The sequence below is a fragment of the Pholcus phalangioides genome, unplaced genomic scaffold (genome assembly GCF_987345545.1).
Source record: "Pholcus phalangioides strain wild (caught in Gottingen) unplaced genomic scaffold, Ppha-v1.0 ptg000024l_1, whole genome shotgun sequence".
NCBI lineage: Eukaryota > Metazoa > Arthropoda > Arachnida > Araneae > Pholcidae > Pholcus > Pholcus phalangioides.
In genome coordinates, this window is record NW_028301616.1 from 33,663,994 (window position 1) to 33,684,742 (window position 20,749).

General features: G+C 39.4%; 2 protein-coding genes across 2 annotated transcripts; both read right to left on the reverse strand.

The window, feature by feature from the left end:
• Positions 1–1,088: 1,088 nt before the first annotated feature.
• On the reverse strand, positions 1,089–6,286 carry Ppcdc (phosphopantothenoylcysteine decarboxylase). Its single transcript, XM_089251058.1, has 2 exons — positions 5,999–6,286; positions 1,089–1,921 (listed from the first exon to the last, which is right to left on the reverse strand). Exons 1-2 carry the CDS (start codon positions 6,031–6,033, stop codon positions 1,255–1,257), a joined length of 702 nt encoding a protein of 233 aa, XP_089107184.1. The 5' UTR covers positions 6,034–6,286; the 3' UTR covers positions 1,089–1,254.
• A 2,996-nt stretch (positions 6,287–9,282) lies between these two features.
• Positions 9,283–19,631, reverse strand: aln (divergent protein kinase domain 1C). The gene is made up of 3 exons (XM_089251145.1): positions 19,316–19,631; positions 11,753–12,592; positions 9,283–9,862 (listed from the first exon to the last, which is right to left on the reverse strand). The coding sequence occupies exons 1-3, from the start codon at positions 19,496–19,498 to the stop codon at positions 9,671–9,673; spliced, it is 1,215 nt and encodes a 404-aa protein (XP_089107271.1). The 5' UTR covers positions 19,499–19,631; the 3' UTR covers positions 9,283–9,670.
• Positions 19,632–20,749: the final 1,118 nt, after the last annotated feature.

A 20,749-nucleotide genomic window follows, 5' to 3' on the forward strand; every position in this document is an offset into this window, starting at 1 on the left:
AAAGGAGGCAAATATAAGTGTCATTGGATAGGTGTTTTTCAGAGTCACACAAAAAAAGTTTGCAGACAACAGTGAGTTCGTAAATCATCTTAAATGATAAGTCTACCCTCTCTCTTTCTTTGTTTAGAGTAAGTTAATTATTGTTGTTATTGTATGTTTTATTTATTGCATAACTGTATTATTTATTATTATGGTGTTGTATTATTGATTGAATGCCATTTTTATGTGAATGAATAATTGTGGAACAAATCATCCAAGTTCCTATGGAAAGTTTAAACAATATACGAGTGACTTGGATAACGAGCACGTTCACTGAAGGAATTATGTTCGTTAACCAAACTTCCACAGAATTTGAATAAACAGGCCATGAAGCAGAACTTGAGGCAACTATGCATGTAAATGCAAGATTTACAAGCATGCATGTTCAATCTTTTTGTATAAGTAGGGTTGAGCATCTGTAGGTAAATTTTACACAAGCATTTTTATTGGCTGGAGATTGAACAAATTTTTATTCTGCATGCTTGTAAAAGCAAGTAAAACAGAATTTGTTTATCACTCGAGTAGTTCATACAAGCCTGAATCAGTCTTCACGCTTAAGTGAGCTCTGCTTGGTGTTGGTATTTATTTCTTTTGGCATTTTTCTTCCATACACTTAAGTGATCTGAAACAGTGTCACATAGTTCATTTTTACAAAATTAGGTCTGAGGTCATGGGCCACATCAGATAACTCTGGGGGTCACGAGTTGAGCAGGAGTAGTAAAGCAGGGGGGGTCTTCACTCTTTCACACGTTGCGGGCCAAATTAGGACTTCCCATGGGCCACTGCAGTTAGTCATACTGTAATATTTATAATTCGTAGAAGAATCATGGCTTCCCTTTCCCCCAAAATTGAAAAGTTCTGTTTGTTCTGAAATAATTTCTTTCAGTAATTTGGAAAATACTTTTCATTTTTTTTTTTACTTATGATTCCAGAATTATTCCTTTCATTGATCCTGAAAAAAATTACTCTTTTTACCAATTCAGGGGCCACACATTGAAGACCCCTGTTGTAAAGAAAGGTAATTACAATAATACAAAAAGGCATGAAAAGAAAATGAATTGTATTATTTATTATGTAATATTACTCTTATCTTCCTGTGATGCGATTGGTCTTTAGAGAAAAACGTACAAAATTTTTTTTTTAATTCTCTTCAAAAACTATCTTTGTTGAAAACTATCCTTGCTGCATGTATTGCGATCAGTATCTGTGCCTTTATCATATTCTCAGCTTTTTTTTCATTTCGGCCAACAATACTGTTCCATCATCATCTTTTTCCTCCAGAGCGCTCCCTTTCCTTTCCATATACTTTAGCAAAGCCTCGGAAGTATACTCCTTTATGGTATCGAGTGAGGCCATTCCTCCCATCCCAATGTCTCCGCAGGCTAATTTTTTTTTCACACAGGGCACTTGAATGTAACCAAAATCTTCGAGTTGAGATATGTGTCTCGAAGTAATTGGATTATCATACATGAATGTGTTCATTGCAGGACAAAACAGAAGAGGCTTATCCGGGTCCCATGCTCGAACTATACAAGTTAAGAGATTGTCAGACATACCATTTGCAATTTTTGCTAAAGTGTTTGCGTCGAGTGGTGCTATGACAAAAACATCCGCCCATCTACGAAGTACAATGTGAAGCACAAGGTCACCCATTTTCTGCCATATACCCCATTCATCTTTGTCTTGCCAAACATCAACTCCTGTCTTAATAATGTCATCTGCGGAAAAAAAATGCAAGGAATGATCTGTAGCTGCAAACTTCAACTTGCAGATGCGGCCGGCAATTTCAGATCCATCCCACTTGGAAATTTCAGGAGCTTTTAAAGCTGCTACACTTCCTGAGCACCCAATCAATATGTTCCATTCTAGAGGCTCCTTTTGGCTATTTTCAAAGAAAGACACATTCTCTTAAACATGAAAAATTATTATTGTAGTAAAATAAGGTTTTGCAGAAATTTCGATGTTTTGTCTGTGGTACATTTTGCCTGCCCTGATTGTGTGAGTGACAAAGAGTGGGTAAGTAATGATCTGAATACGTGATTAACCAATTGAAGAAGTGAGTGACTATTTCAGTGAACAAGGAGTAGCTGGGTGACAGTTTGTGTCCGTATGAGAGACAAAGTGAGAGTGGTCACTCGCTCCTACAGTCACTTGCCCAATCACTCTGTCATTCACACAGTTGGTGACTCACTTGGTCACATACATTCAGGGCAGGCGAAATGTCAGGGGCAGAATTTCCGGGATAAAATCACCAATACAGCTTTAGGGGCAAAATTTCCAGATCCCTCCCACACACACGTGCAGGAAGAGGAGGCTGGTACGACCCCAGCTCTGGAATCAATCTATTTTTTTTATGATAAATTTACTCTAGCTGGGACAGTGAAAAATCCTTGCCAGGAACCGGGAGGGAGGGGGGGGCCCGACTCCATTTGCCTAATAATACTATAGTAAATTCATTTACGGGGGGGGGGGGCAACATAGAAGATATTTACAACTAACCTAATATACAGGGTGGTCCAGAATTCCACTGACAAACTTCTAAGGGCGACCATACATGTCAAGACACCACATGTCTGACCACCACTGTGATGACAGTGAAACACATGTCAAGACAAATAAGTTTTGCAATGGAACCTAGTGGGGGCGACACTTTGAATACCTTCTTCACCACTTTGGCCTCTGTTATTTGATGAAACTCATACTCAATTAGGCGGTATGTTTTCTGTATACTCTACCGTATCAGAAAGCCACTGGATATCAGTACTTACCTCGCTATTCTAGTCACAAATAACGTATTCACGTAACTTGCGGCTGTGTCTATGGTGGATCTACGATAATTCAGCGCTGACGATTCAGCGTAATGATTGTGTTTACCAAACAGACATATTTAATCGGAAAATTAAGTGCAGAAACAGCTGCAGGTCACGAATATCAGAGCAAATACAACACACTAATGTAATAGGACATGAGATCACTCAGTAGTTGCTCAAATTGGTGTCCGAGGGTACCGTTGCATAACTGGCACTGGTGAATGAGGGAATGGGACACCCACTCGCAGAGGTGTGGTGTCGAGTTAATCTTATCAGCGCAAGCAACAAGAATGTAGGCAAAGTTTTCCACTGGTGTGCTGTAGACTAATGATTTTGGGTGGCACTCTTCTTCCTGAAGAAGTTGTCTATTGGATTCAGGTTCTGGGAGCAGGCCACAGGGCTATCTTAAAAGCATCATGGGCACCTGGGCCAAGTGATATTTTTGAGGCCCTACCTGAAAAATTTTCAAAAATTTCAACCACTTCTAATTTTTGTGATGCCTCTTTCCTCTTGAGGTGCCCGGGTGGGCCATGCATTAAGATGACACTGGCAGGCCATGCCATCCACGGGTCCACTATGGCCAATTCACCGCCCTGGATATGTTGAATGTAGAAATTGCTACACTTGATGGTTCTCCCATTGTCAACATAATTTCTAGCTGAATAATCGTGTTTCAACTCAGGATTCCAAAAATTGCAAAAGTTATTTGTCGATGTGTACAATCAGCACTTTAAGTTAATGGGTGCAGTTCCCGATCGCCCTGTATATCTGTGTGTACAGTGTCATAACTAGCCATTCCTGTGCAAGAATTTACATTCATATAGGCCCTTTCTGCCCCCCCCTCCAAGTGGGTCCTGCGTGGGTGCACCTGTGGCACAGTGTATATACGCTTTATCATTCTCTGTGCCGCCCCCCCCCCCCCCAGATATTCAAGTCGATCTCCACTTGTAGGCACTACGACAAGATTTTTCACATGCCCTCGGGACAAGACAAGATCCTAGCTTATTTTTTGGTCTTTTCTAACAAATTCGGCAATGCTTTGTGAATTTGGCATGAAGTTTCTCACTGAGGAATTGCCTGTTATGCATTTAAACGTGAATGATGAAGAGAGTTTCTCACTGTCTTGGTCACTCACATGCTTGTACATGCTTCAGGCCACTCTTCTGGTCACTTACCACTGCTCTCTAAGTCACTCTTTTTGTCATTCATATGCTTGCACATGTTCTTGGTTGTCTTGTCCTTGTATATGCAGATCTAGGATAACCAAAATTGAAAACTGAGAAAGGAGGACACCTGCACCCTTGCTAATGTCTCTTTTCCTAACTTTCACAGTAACAGATGGCACCACTATACCAACAAAATAATTTCCCTCAACTAAAACAGAAGCTAAAATATATAGCGATCTTTTCCCATCTTCTGGTCAGTTTTATGGCTTTGCCCGGGACAAGGTGAGAGGTTTTAATATGTTATAAAATCAAAAATGTTATGAAATCTTTGTCAAAAGAACTTTGTCTTTTGTTACATTCATTGGCATTTCTGAAAGCTTCCGTACCTTTCTTGAGCTCTACTTTGAACACCCTAACCCTCTACATTTCAGTACAGGGCATTAGTTGTTGGTGAAACAATGTTATTCTCAAAATAGGTGTTGTGGTTTTCTTCTTCCAGAGCTGTTTTTCGATCTTCTGTTTATTTTACCCAGGAGCAAGTTGTGCCATGGTTAGAACAGCATCTGCCCTGCTTGGAGGTTGGGTTCATATGTTCTGGAAATTTTGACGGCGATTGGTCTTGAGTGTGGGAAAAAACACAAACATTCGTATCAATAAATAGAAAATGTTTCAGAGTAAAAATAGAAAATTCAACAGAAGAAAAGAAAAAATTCTGGAAAACCCAAAAGGGTCAATTTTCTAAAACGTAGGATGCTTGAAATGACATAAAAACAAACCCTATGATAACCCTATGCAGATCTGTCTCTAAGTCCCTCTTTTGGTCACTCACGCACTTACAAACCCTTTAGGTCACTCTTTTAGTTGTTCTGACCTGATCTCTTGCTCCCCAGATCATTGTTTTGGTCACTAACGTGCTAGGTCGGTCACATTCTCGTAAATTTTCTGGGTGATCACTCAGCAGCGTATTTATGGGTGGGGGCTTAGCGGGCAGCAAGTTTAGAGAGGCGGCAAATTTGAGAATGAGTGGCTAAAAAAATTAGTAGAATGGGAGGAGTGCAGCAAAATTAGTATAACCCTGAATAAATCTGTCGCCGCCCAGATATCTGTGAGTGACCAAAAAGTGTGTTTGGAAGCACACAAGTGAGCAAAAGAGTGACTGAGCATGAGCACGCATGTGAATGACCAAGAGTGATCTGAGCGTGTGCAAGCTCGTGAATGACAAAAACCTAGAGTATGTGTAAACATGTGAATGATCAAGAGTGACCAACAAAGCAAAGAAACCATGTCAGTGACCTAGAGTGTGCAGAAGCACTTGAGCGAACAAAACAGTGTGAAAGCATGTGGGTGACCAAAACAATGTGCAAGCATATAAATGACGACGGGAGTGACTTTGAGAGTGTGTGAGCATGGCGGAATGACCAAAAGAGTGACTTTAGAGACACAGGTGTACTTGCAGGGATGGGGCAAGCGGGTTGCAGCACAGGGTGGCAAATTTCAGGAAAGATTAGTCAAGGAAATTAGACTAGAATGGGAAAAAGGATGACAAAATTTTAGCTTGGGGTTTAAACTGCATAACACCCGTATCAATAAATTCTAAATTCGTGTAGCCTGCAGGCGGCAAAACCATAAATGCGCCTCTATGGTCACTCGCATGATTGCAAACTCTCTGGGTTACACATCGACCCAGTCTCTCGCTGCTAAGGCGGATTTTGTGGTTTAACTGCCCTTCCACATACTCTTCCGATCTTGCGCCCTGGGCTACAGGCCCCACTCCTCTGGCTAGAGCCCTTTCAGCCTCCACTTGTGTGGTGGGCCACGAGTGTTGGTTCTAATTCATGGCATTTCACTGAAACCCAGGAATAATTTATCAAATGTAAAAACACAAATTTGGGCAAATGATTCGATTTTCGAAATAGAAATTCTAATGACTAGCTACTGACTAATAACGAATTTCATTCATAACGAGTAAATAATTTAATTTACCTGTTTTCAATTTTTTCCGCTGTTTCCTCCTCCATTTTATGACTGTGGAATGAACGTGGAGAGTTGGCGTTTTTTTCCTGCTGAGTAAAACTGGTTGAAAAAAGTAAACAATTTCAACTTATGATGGGTGAACGTGATGTAATTTGCTCGTGCTGCCATCTATCTCTCGAATCAGAAGTGACTGATGTGAAATTGAGAAAATGCAAACGTTCAATAATGGATCACAAACAGGAAAGTAGGACCTATACTGCCATCTACTAAACACAGAGCAAACGAAAACTATCAAGTACTACTTAACCATAGATAGCAGCAAGTTCGTTACTAACACTCATCACAGTGATGGTAACTCGTGGGAAATTTCCCATATTCGTGGGAAAAATTGGCCAAAATTGGTCAACTTGGGAAATTTCTTGGCGTTTGTGGGAAATTTTGAATGTTCAGCAAGCAAAAGAATTTTTTTAGAAAAAAAATAAATAAATGCAAAACAATGCTTTTCTAGTGTAAAATACTTGATTACATACTTCCACCAATAGATGGCAGCACAATTTTCGGAATGTGTGGGAAAAATTTAGTCAAAAGGGAAATTTTCGAGGGAAATTTTGCTTGACGAGGTTACCATCACTGACTCATCAGTAGAACACGGATTTTTATGCTCCATAGATGAAACGTCGTTGCTGATAGGTTAAACCTGGATGATATTCCATCTTTAGGTCATAAAAATCTGAGCTTTACGCTCAGTGATGGTAACTCGTGGGAAAAATTGGTCCACATGGGAAACTTCTTGGCGTTTGTGGGAAATTTTGAGAGTTCAGCAAACAAAATAATTTTTATAAAAAAAATATATATAAATGCAAAGCAATGCTTTTCAATTGTAAAATACTTGATTACATACTTCCACCAATAGATGGCAGCACAATTTTCAAAATATGTGGGGGGGGGAAATTTAGTCAAAAGGGAAATTCTCGAGGGAAATTTTGCTTGACTTGACGATGTATCCATCACAAACAAACAACTTCATCATCAAATCACAAATATCGTTTGATATTAGATGGCAGCATAGCTATAATTGAAGCAGCACCAATACTAGTGAAATAAGCCAGGAAAATTTCAGTTGTCGTCCGCTTCTTCTAAAGTTAATTGTTTTCAACGATTCCTTATATGCGGAGGTAGGAACAACATCGAACTTACATGGGGGCATTCAAGTATTACGTCAGCATCAGGGGGGGTGGGGGAGGGAGAATCCGATTTGCTGCTGACTTTTGATGATGACAAGGAGGGGAGGGCTTTGAATAATGCTTACGCCATCAACCATCCTCTATAAAAATATGAAATATTCCTATAGCACCTTTACTAGGTGTGTCAGAAACGAGAAAAACATTTCCCCAGTTTGTCAACAACCGAACTAACATTCGCCTTATTGATAAGTCCTATGTAGAACCACTTCAGTGGCCTAAATGTTCAGCGGATCCTTGAAGTGATCTAGAAATGTGTCGTTGGCCGCTAAGTACTCTGGAACTGTGCCGTGCGTCATTTGGGGAGGGGGCGGCTTTTGAAAATACACTAAAACTGCCCCGGGCTGCAAAATTTAGGGGGTGGAAAATTTTTAGTTGATAACAAACAATACCATTATAAAATGATCGAATTTTAAATTAGTGGAGGCAGAAAAATCTGTGAAAATCAGGGCTGTAATTATGTAATAATTTAAAATTGATCTTGCTATCTTATAGAGGTTTAACTTGGTCAAACGACCTATATACAGTTTTAGTGGTGGTGACCACTCGCTGTGTGGGCATAGTACTGAACTATCATCGCGGCTTAAGCGAGGGTGCAAGGGGTGCGGCGTACCCGGGCGGCAGCGCAGAATTTGGTTAAGACCCCAAAATTTAACACACTAAAAATTTACATGACATCACGCTTTTGAGCGTCATACTGCACCTCGACAACGGAAACGTTAAGGAAATAGACACGGACTCTGACCGTAATACCACAAACAGGAATGTAAACTATCAGGGCGGCTCGAGACAAAATCTGTATCCGTGTAGGACTTATTTTTTGCGACTCCTACATATTGCCCCTTCCGTAGCCCTATCTCCTGCGTCAGGGCCCTTAGACTGGAATCTTTCGTGTGAGGTCTATGCCAGATTTTCCATGGGGGCCCCTTCTACTGTTAATTTATAGAGTGAAAAAAGAAAAGTTATAAGGATTTAGTCCCGGGCCCCTCAAGCTAGAGCCCTGTCAGCCCTACCCTTGGAAGGTCGTGTCCCTCTCTCACAATTTATCCAAACAATTCCTAACAAAAAAAAAAAAAATTCGCCCTTTCATTTCGGATTTTGCGCCCCTCCAGAGCCGACAGTTTGATTTTCTTCGGCCAATGGAACTTTTTTTACCCATTCACCTCGGATTTAGCATCCTCTTGAGTGGTGCCCCGTGTGGCCGCAATGGGTAGCATGGCCAAGCGCCACCCCTGTATTCTATTACAAAGGGCATGAGTGCATTTTGGTTTCCTCACCAATGGCCCTCACAAGAGCCCGACACAATTTTCATAATTTTTTGGCTTTTTCACGCTATAAATTAAATATAGAAGGGACCGTGAGAAATCTGACTGGGAGGGGCCTGCAAAAGATCCCAGCCTAGGGTCCTAATCTAGGATGGGGGCATGAAGTCAGATGGCAGCACCAGTATAGCACGAAACAAGCATATTTCTGTTTCCGGCACAACACACTCCGGCTTGTATTCATACCAATTCGTTCGAAATTCCCCAGAGGAATATTTACGAGATGCATTATACGATACGAATATACAGTCAAACCTCGTTAATGAGTCACGCTTGGGTGAGCCAAAAATATTACTTAGTAAGCGGAGTGACTCGTTAAACGGAGTAAGCCATAGCAGTGCCGATTCCTGCCTGAAGACAATTGGGACTTCCAAAAAGTGGCCCGGTAAGCGGAGTGACTTGTTAACCGGGTGACGCACTAACGAGGTTTGACTGTATATACGATTAAGTAGTATTTTAGTAGTCTACGCTGTATCAACAGTTGAAGTGCCTGATCACATACGTGTAGTGTTTCGGAGTGGAGATATCCCACAGACTAGTACTACTAGATAAAGTGTGGAAAATACAGCGGATCCCGCTTATAATGTTTTTCAAAAATCCATTATGAAAAAAAAGTTGTAATCTCGATGGGTTAGTTTGAGTTGGGATTACGAAAATAAGTCGTACTAAGCGGGAAAAAACATTATAAATACAAACAGAAAGGCCACAACAGGCAAAATGCCCAACGAGGTGGCTAACAAAAAGATGCCCATAACAAATATGGATGTCATTTATTTCAAAAATACAGCAACCCAATTAAAAATGCAATTACAAACAATATATATATACATGATGAAATATTATGCAATTCGTCCATAATGAATGCTTATGGTTGTCTAATTCTAAGTATGGATAGCTTCTCGATTTACCCCAACATGTTTATCGTATTTCTTTTTAAATAACGTGTCAATTGTGTTAGCATTTACTACATCCTGGGGTAAGAATACTATTCCATAGTATAATAACTTATAACGTTCGAACATTATAAGAGGAATCCACTGTAAATAATCCTTCATGGTTGAAAACACGTCAGCTCATCCATAGCGATAGAGTTTAATGCGAATAATTTACAAACAAGGTCAACTATTTAAAAAATCCGTCAAAAATGATTTCAAGCGTTTTCGTATTTCCGTAGAAGATTGGGCGTCCATTTCTAATGTACATTTCTTAAGCAATAACTGCAGTTCTTTGGTGATACTTTTTGGCGGTAGTCCGAGAAGACCGAGGTACGATGGAGCCAACCTTCCATAAAATATGTTACTGCAGATTCTCTGAAAGCATAAAATGAATGGTAAAACTAATGACAGTAATAATAATGATATAAAGCATAATGAAGAGAATTATAATGAGATTACAGAAATACAGGGTGAACGTGGCATGTTCTGCCAAACGAAAGGTGGGAGGGATATATGAGCCCAAGTGAGTGGAACATAACGTTTCCGAGTTATGACGGATAGTAATCGATTGTGGAAAGAAAATGCGTCAAGTATGAAAAAAACCTAATTCGTGAAGTCTCTGAAAGACTTTACATGCAAGCTAAACGCATGTTTGGGAAGGTTGGCCTGAGTTAAGGGGCAGGGGCGTAGCCAGAAATTTCGTTCGGGGGGGGGGACCAAAGTGACAGAACAATGGATTTGGCCATCTTTTTCCCTTTTTTCGGTCATTTTCTCACATTTCGGGGGGGGGACGCTACGCCCTTGTTAAGGGGGATGTTATGCAAGTAGCTTCCACCCCCCCCCCCCCCAGGGGGTGATATTGTCCACTTTGGGAAACATTGACCTGGATATCTGGATTTAATGGCGAACTACAAGTTCAAAGATTGGTGAAGTTCAAAATCGCATTGTTGTCGAAATTTTTCATCGCCAGTGACGCAAACACCTCTACTGAAATCAGTATATGTCGAAGTAGATGATTCAACGAAAATACGGAATTGGCGGATACAGATTTTGGTGACTATTTTATTTTTCAGAAAAAAATCCTATAAAGTGACATTTCCTCTATTTACAGGATATCCGTATTTTATGGCGAGCTCTTCAAGCACTGGAGATTGGTGAAGTGAAAAAAAAAATTGTCGCTAAAACCTGCAATCTAGTTCAGAAGAAATTTAGTCCTTTTGTTTGCAATACATCACTGAAATCTGCGTTTGTCGAAGTAATTTTAGTAGGTTTTTGGCGACTGTTCGATTTTCCACTTCACTAATCTCTCAGCGCTTGGAGCTCGTCATTAAATAAAGATATCCCGTGGATAGAGGTAATGTCACCTTATAGGATTTTTTCTGCAAAACCAAATTGTCACCAAAATCTGTATCCGCCAATTCCGAATTTTCGTCGAACATCTACTACGACAAACGCGTATTTCAGTGATGTATTGCGAACGAAAGGCTAAATTTATCCTGGACCAGAAATACCAATATGGTTTACTGTAGGCTCTATCGAAAGCTGGTGAATTGGACAAGTTTTTGGTAAATTTGACCGATTGTAGCTAGTAGGTAGAGTATTAAGAAGTCACCAACGAATAAGGCAAATACATGGAAAATACAAAAACGTCCACTTGGGTTTGATATCCTCGGTCAACGTGAATAGTGGTTAAATATTTTTTTTCTCTGAAGACGACACCCATTGTGCGTCGAAACACATTAGGAATTTTTGTATTTTTTATGTATTTGCCTTATTCGCTGGTGACTTCTTAATATTCTTGGGTAAAGTTGATCTCTTCCAAGTAGGTAGAGGTGTTTGTGTAATTGGCGATGAAAAATTTTGGCAAAAATTCAGTTTTGAATTTCGTCAATTTTTCAGAGCTTGTAATTCGACATTAAATTCAGATATTTCAATGAAATTGATGTCATATTATAGGATTTTTTTCCGTTTTTTCCAAATATGTTCTTAGTTTCTGGGTACAGGTGGCTAACCTGTAAATCCACCATTTAAAGACTTATTGGCTGGCCTTAGGGTCAGCGCAAGGGCTGAAAAATTCAAACGAGAGAAACGGGGGCTCATCTGGGAGAGTCTGTAATGGAAACTGATGTGCGTTATATACTAAAGTTCATTAGAGGAGGTTGTCGGTACTATGATGATGATGGACCCTTTGCAGCCCCCCCCCTCCCCCAGTTCTGGCTCTGAGTGCACCTATTTTGATTCAAAAACGAACACGAATATGCTTACCTGAAAATTGGTATTCATTACAACTGGCAGACAACTGTGTGACTTCGTATCACAGGATCCTTTGCAGTCGATGAAAGAGCATTCTGCATCGCTAGAACAGTTTGTCGACTGCATATTCTTTATAAGGGTGTGGATATCGAAGATCATGTCGACATCCAGTATTTTCATATTTCCAAAGACGTCCATTCCAAAGTGACCGAGTTTCACGTCACATATCTGAATATCGGGAATGTATTTCTCTAAAGTGTCCAAGTAGTCAATGATTTTTAGCCCCACCGATACCCGTTTCCTAAATGCTTCTCTCCAGGTTGGAGAAAATGTCAAAAAGATGCTAGGAAGAGGCTGGACGAATTCTTCAACGTAAATGCTGCCACACGCTCCCAATATCTTTGGAAAAATTTGTTTATCGACGTGATATTTCAACAGTAGGTATTCCGGCTGCTGGACAAGGGACCATATATTGTCCATCACGAAATGAAACCTCGGCAGGTGGGTGAAAACGTCGATGTTTTCGTCCCACAGAATTCCAATCAAAGACGAGTTCTTGGGGACGATGTCTCTCGTATTGATATTCTGTTTCACGGTGTTGATCAACATGTCGTAGAAGATGTCCACACTGGGATACTCTGGAACGCCGCTGTCTATCCAAAACACCTTATCGAACTTTTCCCGATTCAAATGTGCAGATTTGACGATCACGTTCGCATTTTGATACACTGCTTGGAAGACGATATCTTTACCAAGATGGTTCGGTATACACTTGACCGGTCTCAAAATCTTGTTATCACAGAGGTCAGCACACAAATTTCCAAAAACTTCACGTTGCTCGTATCTGTGACACTTTAATAAGAAAAGAAGAGAAAAACATTTTAATACAATTTGAAGGAAATAATAATTGCCGCCATCATGAAAAATGCCAATATAATGAGATTTGTAAATACGGATACATTTTTGAATTGTATAATGTTGATATTCGGGCGAAAAATGAATGAACACGCTACTGACCATGCGTGCGTGCATAGGGGGTATTCATGTTGGTGAACACACATAAATTCCTAAAATTTTACGTTGTTCTTGGATTCACATAATTGTCACATTAAGTTGTCACGCATAGAAACTTTTCCTCGCAAATTCTTTATTTCAGTCGCCATGTTGGTCTATCGCCTAGAAAATACCAATCCCTGGCCTACTAACCTATGTAGGGGTCATGGAAATACTGTACGATCAACCCTCGGTTTACGAACTTAATTCGTTCGCAAACCGAATTGTTTGCAAACCGAAATAATTTTTCCTATAGGATTCAATGTAAAATGAATTAAACAGTAAACATGAAAAACAATTATTTTGGCTATTTTTCGCGGAAAGAAAAGTATTTTTGGCTCCTGCGAAATATGGCTAATGCCTAATTTTTATTTATTTATTTTTTTGCTTTGTCAAGCCCTGCATAGCCATGAGTTTTCGACCGAATATTAAATGAAGCTAAATGTCTTGGGCTAGATCCCTGCCTAGTATTATAAAAAGCAGTTGAAGACAACATGTGCGACACATACAGAGTGCCACAATCGAAGCCTTTTTATTACATGTTAACTGGTGGGGATTTTGCCCCACTAGCCTTTCTATTTGTGGCCCACCAGTGATGAGAAAAATTACCACTGGTGGGCCACTGCCTTTTTTCTGTAGTTTTTCTCAATAGGCTTCAAGGTAAGTTCCATTCTTTTACCAAAGTGAGTTTTTTGTGAGTGCGGTAAAATCCCCAAAAGAGGGAGACGGACGGGTGTAGGTCGATTTCCTTCACAATGAGTCATTTGGGAGAAAAATTAGTCACGGTACGTGGGATTGCCCCCCCCCCCCCCAATTTTATAAAAAAAAACAGGTCGTTTGCTCTCACCCCACCCTGATTCCTTAATATGGCAGGTAAAGCCTATATCTAAATTATTTTAGTCAGATTATCCTTACTCGGAGAGCAAGTGAAACCATTTTCATCCCCCTTTTCCTATTATAATATGTGACTGTTGGTAAAAGTACTGAGATCTGAACTAGTTTCATGCAAAATTAATCGGAGAAGAGACATCGTTTTGGCCGATATTTCACTGTATTCGATTATTTCATGAGATCGTGTGACTTATCAGAATAGTCAAGCATTTTGTAAATTTTTGAGAAATTATTTTTTCGGATAAAAGGAACGACAGAAAGTAAAAAAGATATCGCCAAAATTCATGCGTGTATTAGAAAGTGTCTTTTCAAGTCAAAGATATAGTTATAAATGACGCTAAAGAACAAACACGTTTCATGGCTTGAGGTTGGAAGAGAAAATCGTATTAACCGGTATTTCAGTGTATCCGATTTCGTTGTAAATGGGCTCAACTTACTTAAATATTGTTGAAATAATAAATTGCAGTACATATTTGAGAAAATAAGTTGTTTTCGAAAAAAAAGAAAAATTGCCATTCACGTAAAATCAGAAAGCGTTATCTAAAATTGACAATAGATACCTCTAGAGAAACCGAAACTAATTTTAATTGAAACGTGTAATTAACGAAATTGAAACTTGAAATGGAATATGGTGGTAATGATTTAGGTCCACGAAAATAAAAGGACTCCTCTTTCCCCACCCCCCAAGAAAAATAACATAATCACACTAATCGCCCTTTTGGGTGTTAGGTGAACCTACGTATTCACCCACTTAATGTTTATAGTCGTCATGGCAAAGCGCACTACTGCTATGGGAATCGGCAGAGTAATGATGGGGGTTTGAAGGGTTAATACTACCTACCGCAACCCCGAATCACCAATTATGGTTTACGGTTACGAGAATAAAATAAATAAAAATAAAAGTTATTTTAACAGATATTTGACAATGCATAGGCGTACGCAGAATTTTCTCGAGGGGAAGGGGTTTTCAGATTTTTTCCTTCTGAGGAGGTTTACTTTCTTTCCTGAAAAATAAAACTATAATCTTGGCTCGGGAAGGTTAGAACTCCCCCCCCCTCCCCTTCCCTGCGTACGCCAATGACTCTATGAAGTTTCACTTTGCGTTTGATCAACTCTAATAAATTTCATCAAAATAATAACTTGCAATGTAACATTTCTCGTGCTAAACGTATTTTTAAATTGTGCATCAATTCATAAATCAGTGTTATAAATCAACAGCAGATAACGCTAGTAAAAACATTATTTTTTTTTCCGTCCATGCGTATCAGCATATTTTTAATCGCTCTCAATTGCACAGGATTTTCATATATGATTACTAGTTACTCAAATGATATGTCTGAGAAATTTCGATTCCGCCCCCCCCCCCCCCACCAACACCTACAAAATCGACGAAAATCAGACTGAGTTCAATCAATCCATCGCGGGAGCATTTGGTTCCTTGAGTCGTACTGTAGTTGCCCTGCGGGAATTCCTGACCGGGTGACCGGACTGATGCTGAAAGGTTCTCCCAGCATGGTCTATCCAACTGCTTAAACCCCTTGGAGGACAGAGCGAGGACCATGTTCTGGTCTGGTGGTGTGACGGAAACACGTTGAAAAGTCAAAGCAATCCATTGTGAGCCTCAATCTGACGGATATCTAGCCCTAGACACGGAGATTCACCTAATAATGGGGTTTTTTTTTCCGTACAACGATAATTTTAATTGAAATACGTATTTAAAATTATAAAATTTAATCATTTCATATTTTAATAATAATTATTAAGTTATTGCAACCCTAACGATTAAAGTAATCTGAATATCGGTATCTTATAAGAATGACATGTAGGGATCGGTCAAAGCCAGAATTTCGGACATCAGCTGCGTCAAAACTTCGGACTTTCTCAGTAACATATACATATTCATGTTTATTTGCACATATTTAGGCTTTTTTGTGAACATTTTTTTATCCTTTTTTCTGTACCTTTTTTCCTTCATTTTTTGTGCTTACTTTTTATTTTTATGTAATTTTTGTTTTCTTTTACTTTTTTTAAAAACACAATAAATAGGAGGGGAGATGCAAAGAGACATTGGGTGGGGTGTCACGAGGGGGGTGGAGTAGACGGATGCTCTCCCGGGAGTGAGGGACACGGCCAAGTTTTTCCAGCATGGTCCAGGTATTTAACCATCTGCTTATATCTCTTCGTTGAGACAGAGCGACGGGCCATATTCTGGTGAGGAGGTGCCTCCACATTATCCGCAGAAACTGATTGAAATAGCATATAAAGAGCATGTTCTAAAAATATTTAAAAAAATTAAAATTTTCTCGGTTTTGGGGGGGAGGGATAGGGAGCTAGTACCCCCCTACCCGCCGACACCCGTATCTTTAACATCCCTTTTTTTCGAGTGTACCACCAATTAAAATTTCTTATAAAATGCCCTGCCACTATCGACTGACGGTTTTGAAAACGGGATGGCAAGAAAATGGTGATCTTGCGAAATATGAATGTGCGAAGTCAAGAATTTAAGCTGCGGCATTCATTTTGAAAAGGGTTGTACAGTTATCAAAATCAAAAAAAATTAACATTTTATATGGACACCCCATTCCCAAAAACCCAATTAGAGAAAGTTGTTGCCCTGTGTCTCCTGATGCCAACAAAAAAGTTCCCACGTTTCTAAGTGCAATATTCGCTGATATATTCGAATTCAAAAATCGGAGGAAAGTTGGGAAAGAACAACAAAAACTAACGGACAACGCTTCTTTCCCAGCTGTTTTCCGATTTTTGAATTCAGATACCTTTGATTGCGGGACGATCTATGTGTATATGTTACCGGCAAAGTATGAAATCCGGCATTCTATACAATGCCTGGTCGTTTCAGGGAAAGTATGAAATACCGGTTTTATTCTATACTTTACCTAGGCATTCTATAGAATGCCGGATTTCATACTTTGCCGGTAACATATATATGCCAAGTTAAGTTACACAAAAAGATAAATCCAAAAACATCCACTCTTTGAAGGTGAAATTGCCTCATGGTACTAGACTGGGGGTTATGCAACAAGCGTAAGCTTGTATTAGGCTCATGGATTTCACAAATATTTTTAAGCCCTTCTAATATTTTCAATACCTATAAGCCTATGATTACGTATGGTTAATAAAGCATTATAGAAAAGAAAATTATGCTTTTGTGCAGGTTAATATTTCAATTTAACTTACAGGCTGAGCAGCACAAAAGTTTGGAATTCATAGCAGCATATCTGCCAACAGAAAAGGGAGTCACTATGCCCTGAAAAAGTCAAAAGAAGGACTTTTATTTTGGACCTTTTTTCGGTTAAAATTTTTTTTGGCGCCTAACTGAGAGAAATGTATAAATAAGAGATCATTGTGCTCCATTTCTTTCATTTATAGTTGCTTAAATGCAACAACACAAAAGCCACATAAAGGATTTTATAAACACCTTTTTTTTGAGAAATAATGTCTCAAATCTTTTCAATATTATAGGAAAAACAAAATAGTACATTGAAGTTATATGCATGAATTATCATGGCTTCCACATGGGGAGGCAGCCAGGGCTCCAGACCAAGGGCCCCAGGATGGATTGGGATTAATTTTTCTTCTTTTAACTTTATGAATTCACTATAGAAAGGCACATAAAAAGTCGTGACCTTAGGATGTGTGAGCCTTATACAGTCGAATCCCGTTATAACGAACTTCAAGAGAGAGAAATCACTTTTTCTTGAGAAATCACTTCGTTATAAAGGAACTTCAGGTTCTTTGCATTGTTCCTATGTAAATTTATCCGGGGGATTAGCATGGGCGGAGATACGCCCCCCCCCCCCCCAGCGTCAAAGGTGGATTCAACTGATCTAATGCATATATATGAATTGACATCATCATCAAGTCAATCTCCGCCTATGGGGATTAGAAAAGTGTTCGTAAAAACGAGATTTTCGCTATAACGGTATTCGTTAAAACGGGATTTGACTGTATGTAGTGCTACTACTTTATCTCTTTTGCATATAGTTACTTAACCAAATTAAACAATGTTTCATCAATAAGATTTTATAAACACTTTTGTCAAAAATAATGTCTCAAATCTTGTGGATAATTATAAGTGAAGTTCAACACTAAAAGAAGAAAAATAACACAGTACTGTGAAGTTAAGAGTGCGTGAAGCAGAGGAGTATGCAAGAAGAGAGGAATAGGGTCCCCGAGTTTTGTCACACTCCCATGCTCTCACACACTCTCTAGTTTGGTGATTCCCATGCTTGCACGGCCCCAGGTCATTCTTTTGGTTGCTCAATGACCTGGTTCTTTGCTCTCCCGGTTATTCTTTTGGCTATTCACATGCTGTAGGCCAGTTTTTTGGTCACTCTCATGCTTTCACTGCTTTGATCACTTTCATGCTTTTACAGGCTGTAAGCAGTGCCGTATTAACGTATGGGCCATCCTGGATGCCTCAAGGGAAGAGAGGCCTCAGAAAAATAAGTGATTGAATTTTTCGAGAATTTGACAGGTAGGGCCACAAAAAAAATCACTTGGCCTGTGATGTTATTAAAGCGGCCCTGGCTGTAGGTCATTCTTTTGGTCACTCATATACTTTTACATGCTCTAGGTCACTCTTTTGGTCACTCATGCTTTTACATACTCTACGTCACTCTTTTGGTCACTCATGCTTTTACATACTCTACGTCACTCATTTGATCACTCCCATGCTCACACACACACTATCTAGGTTACACTTTTGGTTGCTCCAATGTTTTAACACTGTTTTGGTCAATCCCTGACCCTCGCTCTCTAGGCCACTTTTTTGGTCATTCACATGCTTGCACATGCTCTAGGTTACTTTCTTGGTCACTCTTTTGGTCAGCCCCATTCTCACACACTCTCTAGGTTACTCACCTACTACTTCACCAAACACCAACTCTGGCCATATCGCTGAATTCACTGCCATTAATGAGATGGGTTGGAAACATTGGCGTACGCAAAGAGAGGGTTTTGGGGTTCTAACCCCCCCGCCCTTTGAGCCAAGATGATAGTGTTATTTTGCAGGAAAAAACGTAACCCCCCCCCCAGAAGGAACAAAAGTCTGAACCCCCCCCCCCCCCCGAGAAAATTCTGCGCATGCCTAGGTTGGAAATGAAGACGCTGTCCATCGGTGGTTCGCCTCAAGTTCAGTTAGGAAAAATATCTTATCTATATCCTTCCTCGGATTCTAACCCAGACCCGTGACAGCAACCTTCACGGTGGTAGCCGAGCATCTTACCACCACGCCACTCGGGCGCTCAGGTTACTCACATGGTTCCTCACTCTGTTAGTGACGTTTTGGTTACTCACATTTCACATGCTTTCACACTGTTTGGCCATTCCAAATGCGTTCCCACGCTTGCAGACCCTCTAGGCCAATCGCGTGCTAATGCACTCTCTTGGAGGTCACTTGTTTAATCAATCACTGACCTATCTCGCTCTCTATGCCAAGGCGGATTTATAGTTTTGCCACCTGTAAACTATACAAAATTTCCCCTCACCTCCGAACTCGCCGCTCACTAAGCCCCTCCCCTGTAACTACGCCACTGCTGAAGGACATAAGTATTACAATCGAAATTTTTCAAATCGAAATGTTCAATCCATATTTTCGACATTCATACTCACGATAATGTTGATAACCTGTTCAATCTCATCATAGGAGCAGTAATAACAACAGTTGTACAAAACGAAGGCTAGGGCCAGCACAACAACCAGCACCAGAATCGCCACCACAATCAAAATCCGTCTCTTCCGACAAATCAGTTTCCATGGGCACAAAAACACTGCACGGTGTCTGAAGAGAATCATTTTATAAAACAAATCACTGGCCGAATTAAGAGTAAAACACCCATAATTTCGCAATACCACTCAACAACATTATGTTGTTGACATTGACCATGTGTTTTGTTTACACCGGAAACGGAAGTGGAATGGAAACCGCCAGGTAGCGTTTGAGTTCAGCTATAGGGTGGGAAATTAAAAAAAAAAGTCTCGCCACAGTAACACATTTTTCCTGAATACGCATGCGTGAAATCGAAAAGCAGTTTTTTTTTTCTATGAAATGGCGCGTTATTGCCCAAATGCTAAGTTGGCTGCGCTTTTTCAAGGAATCTAGAATTCCTGTTTCCATCGAGCTTATATTACTACATTATATATATTTAAGCTCGATGAGCTTTTATTTTATAAAACAATTATTATAATTAATTGTGATAATTATTATAATTAATAATAAATTATAAATTAATTATAAATAATTATTTTGTAAAATATAAGCTCGATGTCTGTTCCCTCCACTGAGCTATAAGTAAAGTGGAGTGAGGACTGCGCGAGCCGTCGTCCTACGCGACCGCATCACCCTTTTGGTGCGAACCGGGCAAAACATTTCCTAATCATGTTAATGCAATGGGGCAATTCCAAATACGAGACGTGTACATTCCGTTTTTTTTCACTTCTCGGCCGATAATTATGTATTCTTTATCTTCAAAAAAATGTATGAAAATGAATACTTACTTTCGTACACGAAATACCCTTTCTTTTCCAAAACTTAAGAAGAACTATTTTTTTAATAAAAAAACAACATACATTTCTAATATTGGTTTTTCATTTTGGTGAAGGCTTTCACTTCGAAAATTCATATCAGTGAATATGTCCACGAATTAACTGCTGAAAAAAGAACTTTCAATGCAAGAAATGAAAAAAAAATTAGAGAGAAAAAAAAAAGTGTTTAATATTTTTTTTCAAACATATATACAACAACGTGCACATACAAGTTTTTTCCAATAAACAATTTACAAACAGGTCCACATAGAATAATTTGTAATATTGAAATCACAATTCACAAGAGCACTCATATGTTTGCTATCAAATAATTACTTAGTTACAATGAAAACCTTTGTCAAGTATTTTGTACAGACAAACTCTAAATTTAAAGGGATTTTTTTCCCCCTCCAACATGTGCACAGCATATAAGAAATTCTTTACATTTTCATTAGATTTATTTTCATCATGACTACAACTGCCATGTTTTCTCACATTGCAAGGGTACCAGAAACTAACACT